Source organism: Dipodomys merriami, unplaced genomic scaffold (assembly GCF_024711535.1).
Source record: "Dipodomys merriami isolate MVZ:Mamm:240054 unplaced genomic scaffold, mDipMer1.0.p SCAF_3150, whole genome shotgun sequence".
In the NCBI taxonomy this organism is placed as follows: Eukaryota; Metazoa; Chordata; class Mammalia; order Rodentia; family Heteromyidae; genus Dipodomys; species Dipodomys merriami.
The window spans coordinates 2,342-23,198 of NW_027204661.1; the positions used below are offsets into that span (position 1 = coordinate 2,342).

General features: G+C 42.7%; 1 protein-coding gene and 1 non-coding gene across 2 annotated transcripts; both read left to right on the plus strand.

Annotated features, from left to right (window-relative positions):
* The first annotated feature begins 293 nt into the window (after positions 1-293).
* LOC138841323 (sorting nexin-6-like) lies at positions 294-19,531 on the plus strand. The gene is made up of 5 exons (XM_070042005.1): positions 294-345; positions 504-551; positions 13,699-13,803; positions 14,660-14,770; positions 19,376-19,531. Exons 1-5 carry the CDS (start codon positions 340-342, stop codon positions 19,529-19,531), a joined length of 426 nt encoding a protein of 141 aa, XP_069898106.1. The 5' UTR covers positions 294-339.
* On the plus strand, positions 15,879-15,984 carry LOC138841324 (U6 spliceosomal RNA). Its single transcript, XR_011376391.1, has one exon. It is a non-coding gene; the product is annotated as a U6 spliceosomal RNA (small nuclear RNA).
* Positions 19,532-20,857: the final 1,326 nt, after the last annotated feature.

Consider the following 20,857-nt stretch of genomic DNA (forward strand, 5'->3'; position numbering starts at 1 on the left):
TCGTGAAAGTGCAGGCCAGGTTTTCTGCCAGAGCCCTTAGGGCACAAGAACTGGACAGCTCCCCCTCAAGGGTGGCCTTCCATGGTCTGAGCTGGCCAAGCCGCGAGTTGCCTCCAGCATGATGATCCGGATCTGCGAGCCCTCCCTGATTTTTAGGAGCCCGCACCTTGCGTGGAGATACCGAGAGTCCGCCTTTCTCCCTCACAGACCCCGCCCTCGCGCGCGAGGGGGCGGGGCTACTTCGTGCCCCGCCTCCAGTCCTGGCCCCGCCCCGCGTTGCCGGCTCCGTCTCACTGGCGGTGCGTGCGCGCCTGCGCCGGTCCTGGTCTCGGAGCAGCCATGATGGTGGGTGTTCTCAGCGGTGTCGATCCCCGGGCGCGCGGTGGGGGCGGCTGGCGCGGGGCGGGCGCGGGGAGTGCGCCGGCCTGACATTAATGTCTCCCTTTGTATCTTCCCCTTTCTATCCTCTCCCCGACGCGTCGGGCCCGCCGCCGACCCAGCAGGAAGGCCTGGACGACGGCCCCGACTTCCTCTCAGAGGAAGACCGCGGAGTAAGTTCTGGTTCTTTCTCTCACGCAGAAAGCCCCCCCCTCCCCGCCCCTACTCAGCTCCCCCGGTGTGGTGTGCGCAGGGGGCTCGGGCTGCGCGGCCCTCGGTCGGGATCGTCCTTTCGGTTTCCCGGGCCGCATCGCGCCCCGCCCTCCCGCAGCCCTTCCTCCCTGGGGGCCGCCGTGTTCCTGATTTCCCGGGGACCCACGGCCGCTTTTTTCTTGTCTCGGCCCGGCCTCGGACCCCGTCGTGAGCACCCTCTTCCCCTCCCGTTCCCCCCACCCCCGGGCAGGGTGCAAGTGGGGACGTGGAGGCTGGAGCTAGAACGCCCTGAGTCTTGCCACTTGGGGCCGAGAAAACACAATCTCAGACCTTCCCAGCGGCACCCGTCATTTGCTCCTTATGGACCTCGCGAAGTCCCTTCTGTCCACTCTGTTCTGTCTCTAGAGGAGACATTCACATCGCCCCTTGGCAAGGATCTTGACAGTCACCAGATCTCAGCTGTACTAAATTGTTCTACCAGATTTCACCCAGTGCTAGAGACCATAGCCTGCGCTGATCATCGCTACTTTTTCTGATAACCACCCACCCCTCCCCCCATCCTTTGCAGGGTTCTCTCTACCTTTATGGAGATACGTCTGACAAATTATAAGACTGTATTTTCCAGCGTGACATTCTGACACATTGTAAAATGATTGCCTCACCTGGTTGTCCTTTTATCTCTCCCCCCCACCCTTTCTTTCTTTCTTTTTTTTTGGGGGGGGATGAGAACACTTGAGAGCTACTCTCAGCAAGTTTTAAATATACATTGTTATTAAATATAATCACCATGTTCGACATTAGGTATCCAGAACTGAACCGTCTTATAACTCAGTTTGTACCCTTTGACCAGTGTCCTTCCTTATCCTCACCCGATGCCTCCTATCCTGTCCTGGTAACTACTGTTATACCTTTGGTGTCAGAAATCCTTTAACATTTCTGATTGCACCCTCTCAGCTATCCTTAAACCCCTATTTCCCTTGGGTGAAGTATGGTAATGTGTTTGAATAATCACAGCAAACTTCTGTGGTTTTCTTTCCATTTCAGTTTTCCATTTTGCTTTTATTTATCCTAAATAGTGTGAGAGATATATTTGATTAGTAGATTTTTTTTGGTAGGTGACAAGACGTGGTAGGATATTGTTGTTTGTAATAGGAGATGAGGTAGTGGACATTAACTGATGACCTTTATCACTAAAGCTCTCAGGTAGTAATAAAGAGGCAGAGGATGTTGCATACTTGAAAAAAAAAATCAACCGCAAATTAGCCTTTTCTGTACAAAGAAGCATTGTTTATCATTTAGACTTTCTGGTTAGTTCAAAAACATAGAATTTGTAGATTCTAAAATTTAATGTTCTGGCTTGTCACCAATGATCCATACCTATAATCTTAGCGACTCAGGAGGCTAGTGTTTGAGGATTTCGGTTCAAAGCCAGCCTGGACAAAAAGTCTGTGAGACCCTTGAGTTGAATAGCAAAATAAAATGTCAGGGCCTGGGCACAATCCCTCAGCTCTTCAGCTCAAGGTTGGCGTTCTACCACTTGAGTCAGAGCCTCACTTTTGGTTTTCTAGTGGTTAATTGGAGATTAGAGTCTCCTGGGCTGGCTTTGAATTGCTATCCTCAGATTTCAGCCTCCTGAGCAGCTAGAATTACAGGTGTGAGCCACCAGTGCCCGGCAAGTTGTTTTTGTTTTTGTTTTTTGTTTTTTAAATATTTGCATTGTTGGAGTAGAAAGTAGAATATTTTCTCCCTTTCTTTGTTCTTGTTTTGCATTACTGCAAATTGAACCTAGGATCTAGTGCATGCTGGGCAAGTGCCCTATCATTCAAGTCAAACCCCCAGCCAAGCCTGTTTACTTTTTTTTTTTTTGGTCAGTCATGGGTCTTGAACTCTGGGCCTGGGCATTGTTCCTCAGCCCTTCAGCTCAAGGCAAGTGCTCTACCACTTGAGCCACAATGCCACTTCTGGTTTCCTGGTGGTTTATTGGAGATAAGAGTCTCATGGACTTCCCTACCCAGGTTGGCTTTGAACCGAGGTCCTTAGATCTCAGCCTCCTGAGTAGCTAGGATTACAGGCATGAGCCACCATTGCCTGGCTTATTTTTTTATTTTTTTTTAGAGATGGCCTGGCTAACTTTGCCCTGACTGGTCTCCAACATACAGTCCTTCTGTCTCCACCTACCTTTTATTATTATTATTATCTTTAAGTGGTTATACAAAGAAGTTCCCATTCTGCAAAATAGTATATGAATACAAAGTGTCTGATAACATTGTCACCCATCGCTCCTAACCCACCCCTTCTCTCACTTTTCTTCCTTTTTGTTTTTTGAGATTAGGTGATTAAATAAATTTCACATATTTCACAGTATTGTGGATAGTGATACTTGGTTAAAGTCACAAACACATTTTAACCTTCACAAGGCAAATTGTCATTGTCATGGTCTATAAAGTTTGTGAATTCTAGGAGCTTTGAAAATACCGTTATTTCTTCCACATCAGGTAATACATTTCTTTCCTTTTGCTTAGTGTAAACTGTTCCTTCTTTCCCTCTCATTCCTGCCTTCCCATCATTGTCTGTCTCTATCTTTCTAACAGCTAATATTACAGATGTGCATCAACACACCGAGTAAAAGTAGAATATTTTCTGATGAATATTAGTGTTAATGGCGTTATGCTTTTGTAAAAAAAATGCTAATAGAAATAAAAACACTTAAGTAACATGTCTGTAAACTTTTTTCACATGTTGTGAAGTTAAACAGGGAGGAATAGAAAGAGCATGCTTTACCAGGAAAGTCATACTGAATTTTTTTTTGGCCAGTCATGGGGCCGTGGACACTGTCCCTGAGTTGCTTTTTTTTTTTTTGCCAGTACTGGGGACTTGAACTCAAGGCCTGGGCACTGTCTCTGAGCATTTTGTTCAAGGCTAACACCGTACCAGTTGAGCCTCAGTGCCATTTCTGGCTTTTTCTGTTTATGTGGTACTGAGGAATCAAACCCAGGGCTTCGTGCATGTGAGGCGAGCATTCTCCCACGAAGCCACATTCCCAGTCTGTGTTACTGAATCTTACAGTTGAAACTGTTTTTTGTTTTTGTTTTTGTTTTTTTTGGTTGGTCATGGGGCTTGAAATCTGGGCTTGGGTGCTGTCCCTGTGCTCTTTAGCTCAAGGTGAGCGTTCTACCACTTGAACCACAGCACCACTTCTGGTTTTCTGAGAGGTTTATTGGAGATAAGAGAGTCTCACCGACTTTCCTGCCCAGGCTGGCTTTGAATCGTGATCCTCAGATCTCAGCCTCCTGAGTAGCTAGGATTACAGGCGTGAGCCACTGGTGCCTGGCACAGATTGAAACTTATAAAAGTAGAAAAAATAATCTAGGAACATAGCTTAGTGACAGAGTGCATGGGAAGGTCTTAGACTTGATCCTTAAAAAGTAAAACAACAACAAAAATATGAGTTAGAAAGCTTTTAGAATTTCATGTGGAAATGTCCACATTTTTGTTATTTTTGTTCAGTAGAACTGAATGAATCATAATAATAATTACAGCATGGTGATGTAGTAAGCATTGTTTAAGGTCCTCTCATTCATCTGAACCTTAATGCCCCCCTTTGATAAATAAGAAGTCCAAACCTCAGAGAAACTGGGTTGTCTTGAGGCCATACAACAGTTTCGGACATGGGAACCAGTGTATGTTTCTCAAGTGGCCTGAAATACTTGGACCAGAATCTTCTGGGGTAGGGTTGGAGGCTTGTCTCCATGTAGAGCAAGCCAGGGCCTTGAATTCAAACTTCAGTATCACACACACACACACAAATCTCCTGGGGTGAGCAATGTCTGTTAGGTAAGTAGTACCCTCCTGTAAAATTCTAGTACTTGTTGTGGAGATGGAGGATGGAATTTCTGCAATTTGTCTCAAAAACAAACCCTACTCAAACCAAAATTGCCTAAGATATTTGAAAAGCAAAACAGAAACTAGTAGATTCTGGCCCTTACTAAAATAGAGTCTTTTGGAGTTGGAGAGGAGAGATTATGGCTTTTGTGTGTGTGCAGGTGGAGGTGGGGGGTTTACCAGTTTGAACTGACGGCCTCATGTTCTCATTCAGGGGTTTGGGACACTTTACCACTTGAGCCACAACTCTAATCAGGCTTGCTTTTTTTTTTTTTTTTGCTGCTCAGTTGTTACTACAGAGTTTATGCCCAGTCTGACTTTTAAGTGTGATCCTTTAGGTCTCAGCTTTCTGAGAGTAGCTAGGATTACAGATTTGAGATCCTAGCACTTGGGTGTGTGTGTGTGTGTGTGTGTGTGTGTGTGTGTGTGTGTGTGTGTGTGTGTGTGTGTGTGTGTGTGTGTGTGTGTGTGTGTGTGTGTGTGTGTGTGTGTGTGTGTGTGTGTGTGTGTGTGTGTGTGTGTGTGTGTGTGTGTGTGTGTGTCCCCTAGGCTTACAGATTTGAGATCCTAGCACTTGGGTGTGTGTGTGTGTGTGTGTGTGTGTGTGTGTGTGTGTGTGTGTGTGTGTGTGTGTGTGTGTGTGTGTGTGTGTGTGTGTGTGTGTGTGTGTGTGTGTGTGTCCCCTAGGCTCTGTCTCTGAGCTTTTTTGCTCAAGGCTATCACTCTATCACTTGAGCCACAGTTCCACTTCAGCTTTTTTGGTGCATATTTGGAGATAGTCTAGATTTTCCTGCCAGAGCTGACTTCAAACCTTGATCCTCAGATCTCAGCTTCTTGAGTAGCTAGAATTATTACAGGTGTGAGAGACACCAGCGTCCTCTTGGCCATGTTTTGATATCTTTAGCTGAAGCCTTTTTTTTTTTTTTTTTTTTGTCATAGGACTTGAACTCTGGGCCTGGGCGCTGTCCCTCAGCTTTTCAGCTCAAGACTAGTGCTCTACCACTTGAGCCACAGCACCACTTCCAGCTTTTTCTACTTATGTGGTGCTGAGGAATCGAACCCAGGACTCATACATGCAAGCTAAGCACTATCACTGAGTCACCTTTCCAGCGCTAGCCCCAGCATCTTAATAATAGATTTTCCTCCTTAGATGAAGGACAATGACATTATCTAGTAAATAAATGAGCCTGTTGAACTGGTCACATTTTGTTCTGATGTGCATGTTAAGTAGCATTCACACCAGAGTGATGACATAATTCCTTCTTAGCATTTGATTTCAATTCTAGGTAATATTATAATTGTTTGTAGAAATTACTATAGGTGGAGTAACCCATCTCCTGGACTCCTATCCTTGCTCCTCCTTCACAATAATAATAGTTTTTTAAGTGGAAAGCTTGTGCAAGAAACTTCTGTATCAGGCATACCCTTTATTCTCATATCAGCACACCTTGGAAATGTTTGAGCCACAGCTCTATTTACAGCTTTTTGGTGGTTAATTGGTGATAAGACTCTCATGAGCTTTCCTGTGTGGGCTGGCTTTGAACCACAATCCTCAGATCTCAGCCTCCTGAGTAGCTAGGATTACAGGTGTGAGTCACTGGACCTGGCTATTAAAAAGCATTTTTTTTAACCTTCCCACTCCCATTTTGTGGTCCTGGGATTGAATCTAGGATCTTGTGCTTATCAGACAGGCACAGGCACTCTACCCTTTGAGAACCTTCAGCTCCTCTTTGCCTTGGTATTTTTCAAGATAAGGTCTCCTTTTATGTCATGGGTAACCAGGATTTCAAGCCTCCTAATTATAATTCTCAGTGTCTCTGGGATGCCATTATGCTTCTACCCATTGTACTACCCCTATCGTTGGTGTAACAGATGTGCTACTGTGTCCAGTCATTGGTTGAAATGGAGTCCTGTGAAGTTTTTGTGAATTACAGCCTGGACCCATTCTTTTTTGGAATAATAGGAAAAAAACCTCTTAGGCTAGCATTCATCATTGTTCATAACTGTTTCTGGATGGCTTTAATATGCCACCCTTACCACCCACACATACATACTTTATAGTCTACTTATCATTGCAAAGACCTCTGTATTTTATTTTATTAATTATTATTTTTTTTTCTTTTGCCAGCCCTGGGGCTTGAACTCAAGGCTTGGGCATGGCACCTGTGCGTCTTTTGTTCAAGGCTAGCATTCTACCACTTGAGCCACAGTACCACTTCCAGCTTTTTCTGTGTATGTGGTACTGAGGAATCAAACCCAGGACTTCATGCATGCTATGCAAGCACTCTATCACTAAGCCACATTACCTAGCCCATGTATTTTATTTATTTAGGTCAGTTGTGGGACTTGAACTCAGGCCTGTATGCCGTCCCTGACCTCTTTTGCTCAAGGCTAGTGCTCTACCACTTTGCCACGGCTCTACTTCTGTTTTTCTGGTGGTCAATTGGAGATAAGAGTCTTGAGACTTTCCTGTCCAGGCTGGCTTTGAACCGCCATCCTCCAATCTGGGTCTCCTGAGTTAGAAGGATTATAGGCATGATCCAGACCAGTGCCCGGCTTCACCTTCACCTACCACCTTTTCTTATTTTTCAAGACTTGTCCAAATGTTTATACTTTGTATCTACATGGCATTAAACTTAAATATACTCCAAGTTTATTGGTAATTATCTCAGGTTAAAAAATGTGACCTACTGTTATCTGAGGATAAAAGAGGTGAATGAGATAAAATTCCTGTTCTGAGGTCATCACAATGGAGTGGGGGAGGTAGAATTATAATGCCTTTTTTAAAATGTTATGAGAATACAAAGGAGAGAGAACAACTAGGGATGAGTAGTAATAAAGACATAGAATGCAGGGCTTCCCAATGAGATTGATAAAAAAAAAAAAAAAGAAAGAAAAGGATGTGGGATTTGAGGCATGGCATAAGTATTTAGAGCCTGCTTAACAAGCATGAAGCCCTGAGGTTTTACCACTAAATAGATAAAACAGTAGACACATAAAACAATTTGACTTTTGTTTCCTTCTGACTTTTTTTTGTTGTTGTTTAATCAGTCGTGGGCCTTGAACTCTGGGCCTGGGTGCTGTCCCTGAGCTCTTCAGCTCAAGGTGAGCACTTTACCACTTGAGCCACAACACCAGGTATATGCCAGGTATTAACTCAGTTCTCCATATGAAGTCTGCTGCTGTTACTCCTGCTTTGGGAAGAAATATAGATTAGGAAAGATGAAATATCTGCCCAAGGTCATAGCCAATAGGAGCTATAGTTAGACACAAGTAGTTGGGCTCTGGGTCTCAGCTCTGAATATTCATATTACCAAAATGAGCTTGCCCTGAAATATTGACCTCAGGACTAGGGGGATGTTGTGGGTTCTGGGAAAATGGGAGCAGGGCCTATCAGTAGAAAGGTTAGCCTATATGGATGATTTAGTTCCTTGTGGGGTATGGTTTACAAGGTAGATGTGGCTAATAGAGAGAAGAATGTGTATAAAGTGCATAATGATAAAGTCTCCAGGCAGTGGGAAGTAGGGCTAGGAAGGTGGCTCAGTGGTAGAGTGCTTACCTAGAATGCATGAGGCCCTGGGTTTGATTCCTCAGCACCACATAAACAGAAGAAGCCAGAAGTGGCAATGTGGCTCAAGTGGTAGAGCACTAGCCTTGAGTTGAAGAGTGCCGGGCGGGCTGGGAACGTGGCTCAGTGGTAGAGCGCTTGCCTTGCATGCATGAGACCCTGGGTTTGATTCCTCAGCACCACATAAGCAAAAAGAAAAAAGCTGGGGGAGCTGGGAAGGTGGCTCAGTGGTAGAGTGCTTGCCTTGCATGCCTGAGGCCCTGGGTTTGATTCCTCAGCACCACATAAGCAAAAAGAAAAAAGCCAGAAGTGGCCTTGAGCTGAAGAGCTGAGGGACAGTGCCCAGGCCCAGAGTTCAGGCCCCACGACCGGACCCCCCTCCCCCCCCCAAAAAAAAGCCGGAAGTGGTGCTGTGGCTCAAGTGGTAGAGCGCTAGCCTTGAGCCGAAGAGCTGAGGGACAGTGCCCAGGCCCAGAGTTCAGACCCCACGACCAGACCCCCCCCCTCCAAAAAAGAAAAAAGCCGGAAGTGGTGCTGTGGCTCAAGTGGTAGAGCACTAGCCTTGAGCTGAAGAGCTGAGGGAGAGCGCCCAGGCCCAGAGTTCAGGCCCCAAGACCGGACCAAAAAAAAAAGAGTGCAGGGTGAGCACCCAGGCCCAGAGTTCAAGCCCCACAACCAACAGCAACAACAAAAAAAAACAAAGAGGAAATGTTGAGTTATGCCAAGGAAAAATACTGTACAGAGGCCAAGAAGACTGAAAAATATCATTGGGTTTGGAAATTAGTTACTCAGTGGGAAAGTTTTGTGATAACAAGGCCGGACTTGAATAGAAGAGCAGTATGTGATTAGATCCTTTTGCAAATAGGAAGATCAAATGATCAGGTGGACAGCTTAGACCCGTATGAAGTACTGAGAGGGCAAAGATAGTATTAAGGCTACATTTATATATTTATAGAAAGATATGTTGGTAGATCTGAGGGAAAGACAGCTGCTGGCATTTGCCTTCCTGGTATATGAGAGGCAAGGTCACTTGCTGAGAGTGAGGTAGTATTGTAGAAGGCTGACATGGGAAAAGATTGGAATAGTTGCTGTAGGAATCAGGAAAGTTGAGCATACCTATTTGGGATTATAGAGTGGTTTTAAAAATCGAGTGCAGTTTAGAGAACTTTCAGTGAACCAGTAAAAATGGTTGTAACTTTACCCATACTCAGCAGCTAAATGTAAAAGCAAGGATAGTTGATGATTAAGTTGATCCTGAGTGAGAACTTTTTTTTCTCTGTGCTGGTACTGGACCTTAAACTCGGTCTTGCCCTGTCCCTTAGCTTTTTCACTCACAGCTGGTTCTCCACCAGTTGAGCACAGTTCCACTTTACTGGTTAATTGGAGGTAAGAATCTCCAGGATTTTTCTGCCCAGGCTGGCTTTCAACCTCAATCCTCAGACTTCATCTTCCTAAGTACCTGAGCTGGCTTTGAACTCCTAATCCTGCCTTAGCTTCCTTCATGCTGGGATTATAGGTATATGCCACATTGTCCACAAAAACAACAGGTTGGAAGCCTGCTCAGGCAGGAAGTTCATGAGACTCTTAACTCCAATTAACCACCAGAAAACTGGAAGTGGCGCTGTAGTCCAAAGTGGTAGAGTGCCAGCCTTGAGCGAAAAAGCTCAGGGACAGTGCCAGGCCCTAAGTTCAAGCCCCATGACCGACCCCCCCCAAAAAAAAGATTAAATGCATATTGCTATATTGCCTAGCTTCAAATGTTTACATTTTATTGGTAATACTGACTTTGTAAATATTATAATCTTTGTCCTAATGGAGTTGAATTCTAGTCAGGGAGGGCCATTATACAGTAAAAAGTGTATTACATGGTAAATAAATGCTGGAAACAAAGGAGGGATAGGGATTGTTAGGTAGGGAGAGTACAGTGATTTGAGCTGTGGTTTTAGACTGGGTGGTAAGGAAAGCCTTCCTGAGAAAGACTTTAAGACTTGAAGGAAACCTTTCAAGTGCATACAACTAATCTTAGAAACTGAGGAGGCTGAGATCTGAGGATTATGGTTTGAGGCCAGCTCGTATAGACAAATCTGTAAGACTCCTAAATTGACCAGCAGAAAGAAGCTGGAAATGGTTCAAATGGTAGAGTGCCAGCTGTGAGTGAAAAAGCTTAGTAAGAGCATGAGACTTTTAGTTTAAGTCCCAGCGTTGGCAAAGAAAGAAGGGGAGAGGGTAGAGAAGAGCTGGGAGGGGAAGAAGGGAAGAAAAAGAAGAGGAGGAGCAGGGAAAGGAAGTGAGCCATGCAGGTAGATATCTGGGGGCAGAATGTTCGGGGCAGAATTGTATCTCTGACTCTAGTTCTGCCATGTGTCTCCTGAATTGGCAGTGTGCTTATATGTTCAAGGAATAGCAAGGCAAAACCATATGGCAGGAGTGCTGTGAGCCAGGAGCATAGTGAATTAGATAGAGATCGTGTCAGGTGGAGCTTTTACAGTGCCTGCTGGACCAATATAAGGGCTTTAACTTTTCTACAGTGTGAAGCCCTTGTATTTTGAATACAGGAACGGTTGTAGTTTATTAAGATCATGGTGGGCAGAAGCCAGAGACCAGTGGGATAACTATTGGAATAACCAAAGTTACTTTTGGTGTTCTCTTTGGCAAAAGAGAACTGAATTCTTAAAATTTATTTTTCTTTTGTGTATGTGTGCTAGTCCTGGGACTTGAATTCAGGGTCCAGGTTCTGTCCCTGGCTTTTGGGCTTTTTGGCTTTTGTGCCACTTGAGCCATACCTTCACTCCTAGCTTTTTGGTGGTTAATTGGAGATAGGAGTTTCAAAGCCTTTCCTTCCCAGGCTGGCTTTGAACCTTGATCTTCAGATTTCAGCCTCCCGAATAGCTAGGATTATAGGGGTACACCACCCTACTTGCATTTTTTCTTTTTTTTGATAGTTGTAGGGCTTGAAATCAGGGCATGGGCATTGTCCCTGAGCTTTTTTGTTCAAGGCTAGTGCTCTACCACTTTGAACCACAGCACTACTTGGTTTTCTGGTGATTAATTAGAGTCTCACAGACTTTCCTGTCAGAGCTGGCTTTGAACTGCAGTCTTCAGATCTTAGCCTTCTGGGTAGCTAGGATGATAGCCATGAGCCACTGGTGCCCAACTCAAATTACTTTTTAATCAAACTTTTTTGTTTACTCCATATTGTCTGTACTAGTCTTTTGACTAGAACGACAGATCTTTAAGTCTGTCTCTGACAAAGTACAAAGTTTATTGGCCCAGATAAAGATTAAACCACTGAATGTAGTCAAGTGGAAAATTTCTTCTGAACTCACTAGTTGAGGAAAGTTAATTAAAGTTGGAGATTCATAGGTTGTTTGCATTATAGCTTTTTTCTTTAATAAAATTTACAGATTTTTATGTAATTAATACTAAATTTGTAACATAATGTTGTTTTTTTTTTGGGTCCAGTGGTGGGGCCTGAACTCTGGGCCTGGGTGCTGTCCCTCAGCTCTTCAGCTCAAGGCGAGCGCTCTACCACTTGAGCCATAGCACCACTTCCGGCTTTTTTCTTTTTGCTTATGTGGTGCTGAGGAATTGAACCCAGGGCCTCATGCATGCAAGGCAAGCGCTCTACCACTGAGCCACCTTCCCAGCCCCTGTAACATAATGTTTTATCAAATCTAAGATACAGTTAAATGAAACATCTTGCTTTTTGTGATTCTGGGTATTCACCTTAGAGCTTCACACTTGTAGGCAGGAGCCTTTTTGCTTTAGTCATTTTTCAAGTTATTTTTAAATTAGTTTTTATTAGGTAGTTGGATAAAGGGATTTCAATTTTATAAGTCAGGTTATGAGTGCATCTTGATCAAATGTTTTGGTTTTTTTCCGCCTTTTTGTGCCCCTTCTGGGGCTTGAACTCGGCCTGAGCGCTGTTTTTAAGCTTTTTTGCTTTACCACTTGAGCCATAGCTCCACTTCTAGCTTTTTTGGTAGTTGGAGATATGAGTCTCTTAGGCTTTCCTGCCCCAGCTGGCTTCAAATCATGACTCTCAGATCTCAGCCTTTGAGTAGCTAAGATTATAGATATGAGCTATTGTCACTTAGCAAGTAGTTTTTTGTTGAATAGTGTTTATGCTTTGGATGGCCTGGATTATGATCCTCCAGTTTACACTTAATACAAAGCTCGGATGTGGTTGTATGCCAGTACCTCTAACTTTCATTGGTCAGGATGAGATTTTCAAATTTTTTGCTTGGGCTGGCCTCCAACAGCAATCTTCCACATCTCTGCTTCTTGAGTAGCAAGGATTGTAGGCATGAGCCACCAGTGCCCAGCGAAAGATCTTTTACTATATACTTTTGCCAGTGCCTAGTGAAAGCCCTTCTTTAATGTAGATATATAGATAAAATGAGCTTTAGTACTTTCTTAGATTTAGAAGGAAGAAAATTATTACCAGTTAATTTGTAATTTGCCATCAGTTGAAAGATAGATCTATTGCAAATGTATTAAAATATAAATATACACATCTAGAGTTGATGAAATGGAGCAATTAACTTTCAGTGAAATTGTGTGATGTGAGAGATTAACATTGTAGAGACTGGCTTTTCTATTATACACCCTAGTTATTAGAGAAAGGATGTTAGTTCGATTCCTCAGCAACACATAAGCAGAAAAAGTCAGAAGTGGCACAAGTGGTAGAGCGCTAGCCTTGAGCTGAAGAGCTGAGGAACAGTGCCCAGGCCCAGAGTTCAGGCCCCACGACTGGAAAAAAAACAAACCAAAACAAACAAAACAACTAGCAAGACCTTATCTCCAAGAACAATCTGGGCATAATAGATCATAGCTGTAATTCCAGCCACACAGAGGCATAGATAGGAGGATTGTTATTTCTGAAGTCAAGGGAAGCATGGATGAAATTTTAAGAATTTAGTGTAGGAGCAGGGGATATTATTGAATGGTAGAGCACTTACCTAGCAGTACAAGGCCCTATGTTCTTCCTTGGCATTGTAAGTGGGAAAATCATCTCATTGACAGCAAATGGAAGCTCTTAAGTAGGCAACTTACCCAGTTCTTCAAATGCATTGAAGCTTATATAGCATTATTTTTGGCTTTATGTTAGTATATTTTTCTTAGTACATCACATATTTGTAATATGTTTATATTTGCTAATTGCGGTGTATATTCCTGAATTAAAAGAAGCAGTATTTTTTCCTTTTACACTGAAAGGTAGGCACATTCCTTAAATTAGAATACTTGAACTTTAATGTCCCATCTTCTTGGAAAATAGTTTTCTTTTTCGATGAAATGATAACAGATGGTGATTAGCTAAGTGGTGTGTGCAAAGCTTACTTTAATTAAACAGTATAGAATAAAAATTGGTTAAGGTAATAGCATTACCCCATACCATGCTGCATTGTAGATGTGTAGATAAAATGAGCTTCACTACTTTTTTTAGATTTGAGATTCTTCATTTTTTGTGTAGTCTTATTGTCAGAGAAGAATTAAGTTGCATGAAAGCACACAGAGCCAGTGTGGTTCATGCCTGAATCCTAGCCCTTGAGAATTGAAGGCCGGAGTTTAAGTCCTGCCAAGGCTACATAACAAAACCTTGTTAAAATAAAAATAAAGAATAAAATTTTAATTAAAGTATTCATTTATTTTTCTAGCTTAAAGCAATAAGTGTAGATCTTCAAAGTGATGCTGCTCTACAGGTGGACATTTCTGATGCTCTTAGTGAAAGAGATAAAGTAAAATTCACTGTACATACAAAGGTAAATGAGATTTTGTATTATTTTAGCTATTGTGTTAATATTGTGCTAATGTTATGTTTGAGTAAAAAGGTTCTTTTTGTGCTGGTCCTAGGACTTGAACTCAGAGTCTGGGTGCTCTTGAGCTTTTTTTTTTTTACCCTCTTAAAGCTACTGTTTTACCACTTGAGCCACTGCTGCTCTACTTACGGCTTTTTAGTGAAATCATGACCTGAGTGCAGTTCCTGCGCTTTTGTGCTTAAGGCTAGTGTTCTACCACTTGATCCATACCTCTATTTCTGTTTTTTTGGCGATTAATTGGAGGTAAGAGTTTATATTTATCTGCCTGGGATGGCTTTGAGGTGAGAGTCTCATATCTCAACCTCCTGATTTGCTAGGGTTATAGGTGTAAGCCTATAGTGCTCGACTCAACAGGATAATTTTTCTTTTCTTTTCTTTTCTTTTTTGTGGGTCTGGTTGTGGGTCTGAACTCTGGGCCAGGCGCTGTCCCTCAGCTCTTCAGCTCAGGGCTAGCGCTCTACCACTTGAGCCACAGCGCCACTTCCGGCTTTTTTTTTCTGCTTATGTGGTGCTGAGGAATTGAACCCAGGGCCTCATGCATGCAAGGCAAGCGCTCTATCACTGAGCCACCTTCCCAGCCCTCAACAGGATAATTTTTAAGTGATGGGAGCAGTACAATATGCTAACTACCTATCCGCTCACTTTCCCAAAAAGGGGAAAATAGTTTTTCAGCTTATCATGTATAGTTTAAAGTCTCTGATAGTCTTTGTATTTAAAATCAAGGACCTAAAATGTTTATTAAACATTACATCTTAGTGTAATTTTGATTTTTATTCACAAGAATCTCATATCTTTGTAGAGTTCATTGCCAAATTTTAAGCAAAATGAGTTTTCTGTTGTCCGACAACATGAAGAATTTATCTGGCTTCATGATTCCTTCGTTGAAAATGAAGACTATGCAGGTTACATTGTAAGTACAAAGATTTCATTTTCTAGAAGCATTTTTAGATACTTATGTGTTGTAATCTTGTTTAGCATTTTTTACTTACCAATTGATTTTTCAAACTGCTAGTTACAAAACACTGGGCTAGTGTGTGTGTGTGTGTGTGTGTGTGTGTGTGTGTGTGTGTGTGTGTGTGCGTGCGTGCGTGTGTGCGTGTGCGCACATGCGCGCGCTAGAACTAAGGCTTGAACTCAGGGCCTTTAACTCTCTTTTAGCTTTTTTGTACAAGGCTGGCACTCTTCCACTTGAGTCACACCTCCACTGCTGGTTTTTTGCTGGCTAACTAGAGATAAGGGTCTCAGAGGCCTGATCTGGCTTTGAACCTCGATCCTCAGATCTCAGTCTTCTGAGTAGCAAGGGTTACAGGCATGAGCCACCAAACCCTGCAAGGCTATTACCTTTTTTTTTCTTTTTGTCTGTTGTGGGCCCTGAACTCTGGGCCTGGGAGCTATCCCTCAGCTCTTCAGCTCAAGGCTAGCACTACCACTTGAGCCACACCACTTCTGGCTTTTTCTGTGTTTGTGGTATTGAAAAATCCAACCCAGGGCCTCATGTATGCAAGGCAAGCACTCTACCACTGTGCCACCTTCCCAGCCTGGCTATTACCTTTTATCCTAAATTATCTTCTTATCTTGTTCAGAACTGAGATTTATTTAATTTGTTGTTATTATTCTTGGTGGTGGTAATGGATGTGGTGCTTGAACTCAGGACCTAGGCATTGTCCCTGAGCTGTTTTGCTCAAGGCTAGTCCTCTACCACTTTGGGCCACAGCTCCATTCCAGTTTTTTGGGGGTAAATTGGAGATAAGAAATTCACGAATTTTCTTGCCTGGGCTTGAACTATGATCCTAAGATCTTAGCCTCCAGAGTAACTAGGATTATAGGCATGCACCACCAGTGCCTAGCTAAGCTTAAATTTTTAATGCTAGAATGTCAACAGTCTTCTCCTTGGGAATTTACTGAAGGGACTATTAAATGTAACTAAGAGAACCATACTGGTTCTTTGAACTCTTAGGCAGATGGATACTAAGAAATAGAAGGCTCTGTAAGATGTTGTAATAAAAAATACATCTTACGTGCTTGCCTTGGCAGCATGTATACTAAAATTGGAACAATACAGAGAGGATTAGCATGGCCTTGTACAAAAAAAGAAAAAACAACCCTTACTCAGCCTCAGCTTTTGACCAGATAGTTGGGAAAATTAGTTTTTTTGTTTGTTTGTTTGTTTTTTGTTTTTTTTGGGGGGGTCCGGTCATGGGGCCTGAACTCTGGGCCTGGGTGCTGTCCCTCAGCTTTTCGGCTCAAGGCTAGCACTCTACCACTTGAGCCACAGCTCCACTTCCGGCTTTTTTCTTTTTACATATGTGGTGCTGAGGAATCGAACCCAGGGCCTCTGGCATGCAAGGCAAGCACTCTACCACTGAGCCACCTTTCCAGCCCCGGGAAAGTTAGTTTTTATATAATTTCCCTAAAATCATTGTGACATTATCCCATTTCTGTCCTTGTGGCCAGCACTACTTTTCAGTCATTTGTTTCAGATTTTTATTTTTTATGTTTTGCTAGTCTGGAGCTTGAACTCTGGGCCTGGATTCTGTCCGTGAGCTTCTTTTGCTCAAGTCTAGCACTTGACCACTTGAACCACAGCACCACTTCTGGCTTTTTCTGGGCAATATATCGGAGATAGACATCTCATGGACTTTCCTGCCCTGGCTGGCTTTGAACCTCAGTCCTCATATCCCAGCCTCCTGAGTAGCTAGGATTATAAGCATAAGCCACTGGTGCCGACTTATAACTCAGGTTTTAGTGAATGAAAAGTGGTGGTTTTCTTTTTTCATCCTATTCTTATCTTTCCTCTCTTACAAGATAGTACTTTTTCACTACTTTTGTCTTTTACAGGTTAAATGCTCCTCATAGACTAAGAGTGTGTGTGTGTGTGTGTGTGTGTGTGTGTGCGTGCGTGTGCGTGTGCGTGTGCGTGTGTGTGCGCGCGCGTGTGTGCGCGCGCGCGCGCCGGTCTTGGGCCTTGAACTCTGGGCCTGGGCACTGTCCCTCATCTCTTCAGCTCAAGGCTAGCACTCCACCACTTGAGCCATAGCACCACTCCGGCTTTTTCTGCTTAAGTGGTGCTGAGGAATCGAACCAGGGCCTCATGTATGCAAGGCAAGCACTCTACCACTGAGCCACCTTCCCAGCCCCTAGCATGACTTATTAATCTTTATAAAACCTGTGTTCAGCTCAGCATTATGCCTGGCCATATAGTAATAACTCAACAAAAATGTGTTCAACCATACTTGATATTTTCTAACCCTGTTGCTTTCTTGGTACAACACTTTTCCTCCTTTCTACTCTTCCTGCCCTTTTTTTCTCCTTCCTTTTTGTTACAGTACAAGGGATTAAATCCAGGACTTTGTGCTTGCTAAGCAAGTTCTCTATCCTTGAACCATACCCCCATCCCTTCTTTCAGACTTTTCTTTTTTACTTTCCTATGATCTCAATTGTTCTTTTTTTTATTTTTATTTTTTTGGGTCCGGTCATGGGGCCTGAACTCTGGGCCTAGGCGCTGTCCCTCAGCTCTTCAGCTCAAGGCTAGCGCTCTACCACTTGAGCCATAGTGCCACTTCCGGCTTTTTTCTTTTTTGATTATGTGGTGCTAAGGAATTGAACCCAGGGCTTCAGGCATGCAAGGCAAGCGCTCTACCACTGAGCCACCTTCCCAGCCCCTCAATTGTTCTCTTTAGCTTCTTTTTCTTTTTTCTTTTTTTTGGTCGGTTGTGGGGCCTGAACTCTGGGCCTGGGCGCTGTCCCTCAGCTCTTCAGCTCAAGGCTAGCGCTCTACCACTTGAGCCACAGTGCCACTTCCAGCTTTTTTCTTTTTGCTTATGTGGTGCTGAGGAATCGAACCCAGGTCCTCATGCATGTAAGGCAAAGCACTCTACCACTGAGCCACCTTCCCAGCCCTTCTCTTTAGCTTCTGTCTTTCATTTTACCCTTAATAATTCTTACACATAAGCCTCTCTTCTAAGTTAATTTTTTTCTCATATCAAGTTCTTAAATGAAATGTATTGTCTACATCTTATGTTTTTATTTAAGTGTTTACTTTTTATTCAGTGCTTACTTCTTGTCTGTGGATCACTAGAATGAGGTTTGTCATTACTTTCTGTCTTGTTATTGTAAAGTCTTGCTTCTGGTACAATCTTTCAGTTCAAGATCCCCCAACTCTTTTTTTTTTTTTTTCTTGGTGCTGATCCTGGGGCACTGTCTAAGCTTTTTTGCTCAAGACTAGAGCTCTGTTACTTGAGCCACAATTCTACTTTTAGGTATTTGCTACTTACCTACTATAATCTCTTAGATTTGTCTGCCTAGGCTAGCTTTGAACCTTGATCTTCAGATCTCAGCCTCCTGAGTAGCTAGGATTTACAGGCATGAGCCACTAGTGCCCAGCAAACCAATATGTAGTTAGGATTCTTTTTAATATCTCTTGCTGGATAGTATTGTTAGTATTCATTTATTTTCTTTAAAAAAAATCACACAGGGTCTGGGAAGGTGGCTCAGTGGTAGAGTGCTTGCCTTGCATGCATGAGACCCTGGGTTTGATTCCTCAGCACCATATAAGCAAAAAGAAAAAAAGCTGGAAGTGGCGCTGTGGCTCAAGTGGTATAGAGCACTTGCCTTGAGCTGACGAGCTGAGGGACAGCGCGTAGGCCCAGAATTCAGGTCCCACGACCGGACCCAAAAAAAAAAAAAAAAAAGAAATCACACAGGCCCAGCGCTGATGGCTCACGCTTGTAATCCTAGCTACTCAGGAGGCTGAGATTAGAGGATCACAGTTCAAAGCCAGCCCGGTCAGAAAAGTCCATGAGACTCTCCAATAAGCCACCAGAAAACCAGAAGTGGCGCTGTGGCTAGCCTTGAGCTGAAGAGCTGAGGGACAGTGCCCAGGCCCAGAATTCAAACCCCATGACTGACTATAAAAAAAAAATTACTGGGGCTGAGAAGATGGCTTAGTGGTAGAGCACTTGCCTTGCATGCTCAAGGTCCTGGGTTCAATTCCTCAGCACCACATAAGAAAAAAGCCGGAAGTGGCACTGTGGCTCAAGTGGTAGAGTGCTAGCCTTGAGCTGAAGAGCTGAGGGACAGCGCCCAGGCCCAGAGTTCAGGCCCCACGACCGGACCCAAAAAAAAAAAAATTACTTTGGTATTTAATTATAACCTTTGCCTACTTCTGAAAAATGTATGAGTATTTGCTGCAAATACTCATTCAGTATGTAGTAAATCACAGCTTAGTTACATATGATTTTGAAAATACTGGGAAGAAGTCTGCAAGTTGATAGTTGAGAATTATTCCAATACCTAGAAAATAGTATTATGTTGTATTTCCTGTTTGGTGAAAGGACCTCAAGAGTGTCAATTGATCTTGTGAAATTCTTTAATCTGAATTTGGCTATTGCTGGTGCTCAGTTAACTTAGGATAACCTTAGCTTTCTCAAACATAGCCTTTGATGGTTGCAGTGCTACGGTGTGAAACGAAATGAAATAGTCCCATAAAACTAATGATAGGTTTTTTTTTTTATAGATCCCACCGGCACCACCAAGACCTGATTTTGATGCTTCAAGGGAAAAACTACAGAAGCTTGGAGAAGGAGAAGGGTCGATGACAAAGGAGGAATTCACAAAGATGAAACAGGAATTGGAAGCGTATGTGATGGTTTTTGTTATTGGCCTTTGTTAATTGTGCTTGTTTTCATGCCTTTTTTTGTGCTCTCTTATATCCCATTCTTTAGTATTTCACCATATCTTTTTGAAAGACACAAGTTTAAGTCATCCAGCTAGTGTTAATGATCATGATCAGAGCCTACAGGAAAATTACAGAATAATCTCCATTGTAAACTTTTTATGGTTTTAAGTGACTGAAAATTGAAAACCAAGGATCTAAAAACTTATTTAAAAAAAGCAGTAGAGCAAAATATAAATTGTCTTTTTTTTTATTTGTACGACCTAGGTCATACCAACTAGTTTTCTTTTTTTCAACATGTGTACACTAGTACAATTACTATTTCTCATAGATGAATATATATTGAGCAATTATCTGTTTATATATGATGGTCCCTCCTCTTCTATACATAACCTCTTCTGCCTATAATCAAAAGGAAAAGTAGCAAAATAGTGAGAGAATAGATAAGAATTGTTTTTCATTGAATGACTGGTAGTTTTGTATATACTGGAAATGCATTAAATCCTTGGAAAATTGATAATTCATTTTCTTTTTTCTTTTTTTTTATCGTTGGTCCTGGGGCTTGAACTCTGGGCCTGGGCGCTGTCCCTCAGCTCTTCAGCTCAAGGCGAGTGCTCTACCACTTGAGCCACAGAGCCACTTCCGGCTTTGTGAGTGGTTTATTGGAGATAAGAGTCTCACTGTCTTTCCTGACCGGGCTGGCTTTGAACCTCAGATCTCAGCCTCCTGAATAGCTAGGATTACAGACATGAGCCACTGGCACCTGGCTTCATTTTCTATTTTTAACATTTGCTTAAAATAAAGACTCTCCACTTTAATTAAGTGTTTGAAAGTTGGATTTGCTGTATATTCTTTTTCTGTATTTTGAGAACTGTACAGGAAATTTTCTTACATTATTGTCCATCTCATTCTGGTCATTTTTTTTCCTCTCATGCATTCCTTTTCTCTTACACTTAGATTCAGCACTCAGTTTCAGTTTTCAAGTATATTATTCACATTGCTACCGGATTCCTCTTCAGAATTCTAAATAAACTCTTAAAAAGATAATTAGTAAAGTAGATCTTTGTTAAAGCATAAAATGACAGATACGTTAAGAATTCTGTCAGTACTAAGTACAAGTAGTCTGATAGCAAGACAGATGTATACTTGAAAATTTCAGACTGAAAATTGGAAATTAGCAGGGCACATTAATATTGAAGAGTCTGTGATTTTCCAGGGGCCCTGATCATGATTCTTTTGTGGTCTGGTCAGGGGTTGGATAACAGACAACCTTGGGTTTATTCTACTGCTACCTCCATCCTCTGCATCCTTCTTTTTTGTCTT

Excerpts from the sequence above, each read along its gene's own strand:
- LOC138841323 (XM_070042005.1), top strand. Across the intron at positions 552-13,698 it reads TCTCAGAGGAAGACCGCGGA|CTTAAAGCAATAAGTGTAGA; the intron begins GTAAGTTCTGGT and ends TTATTTTTCTAG. Across the intron at positions 13,804-14,659 it reads AATTCACTGTACATACAAAG|AGTTCATTGCCAAATTTTAA; the intron begins GTAAATGAGATT and ends ATATCTTTGTAG.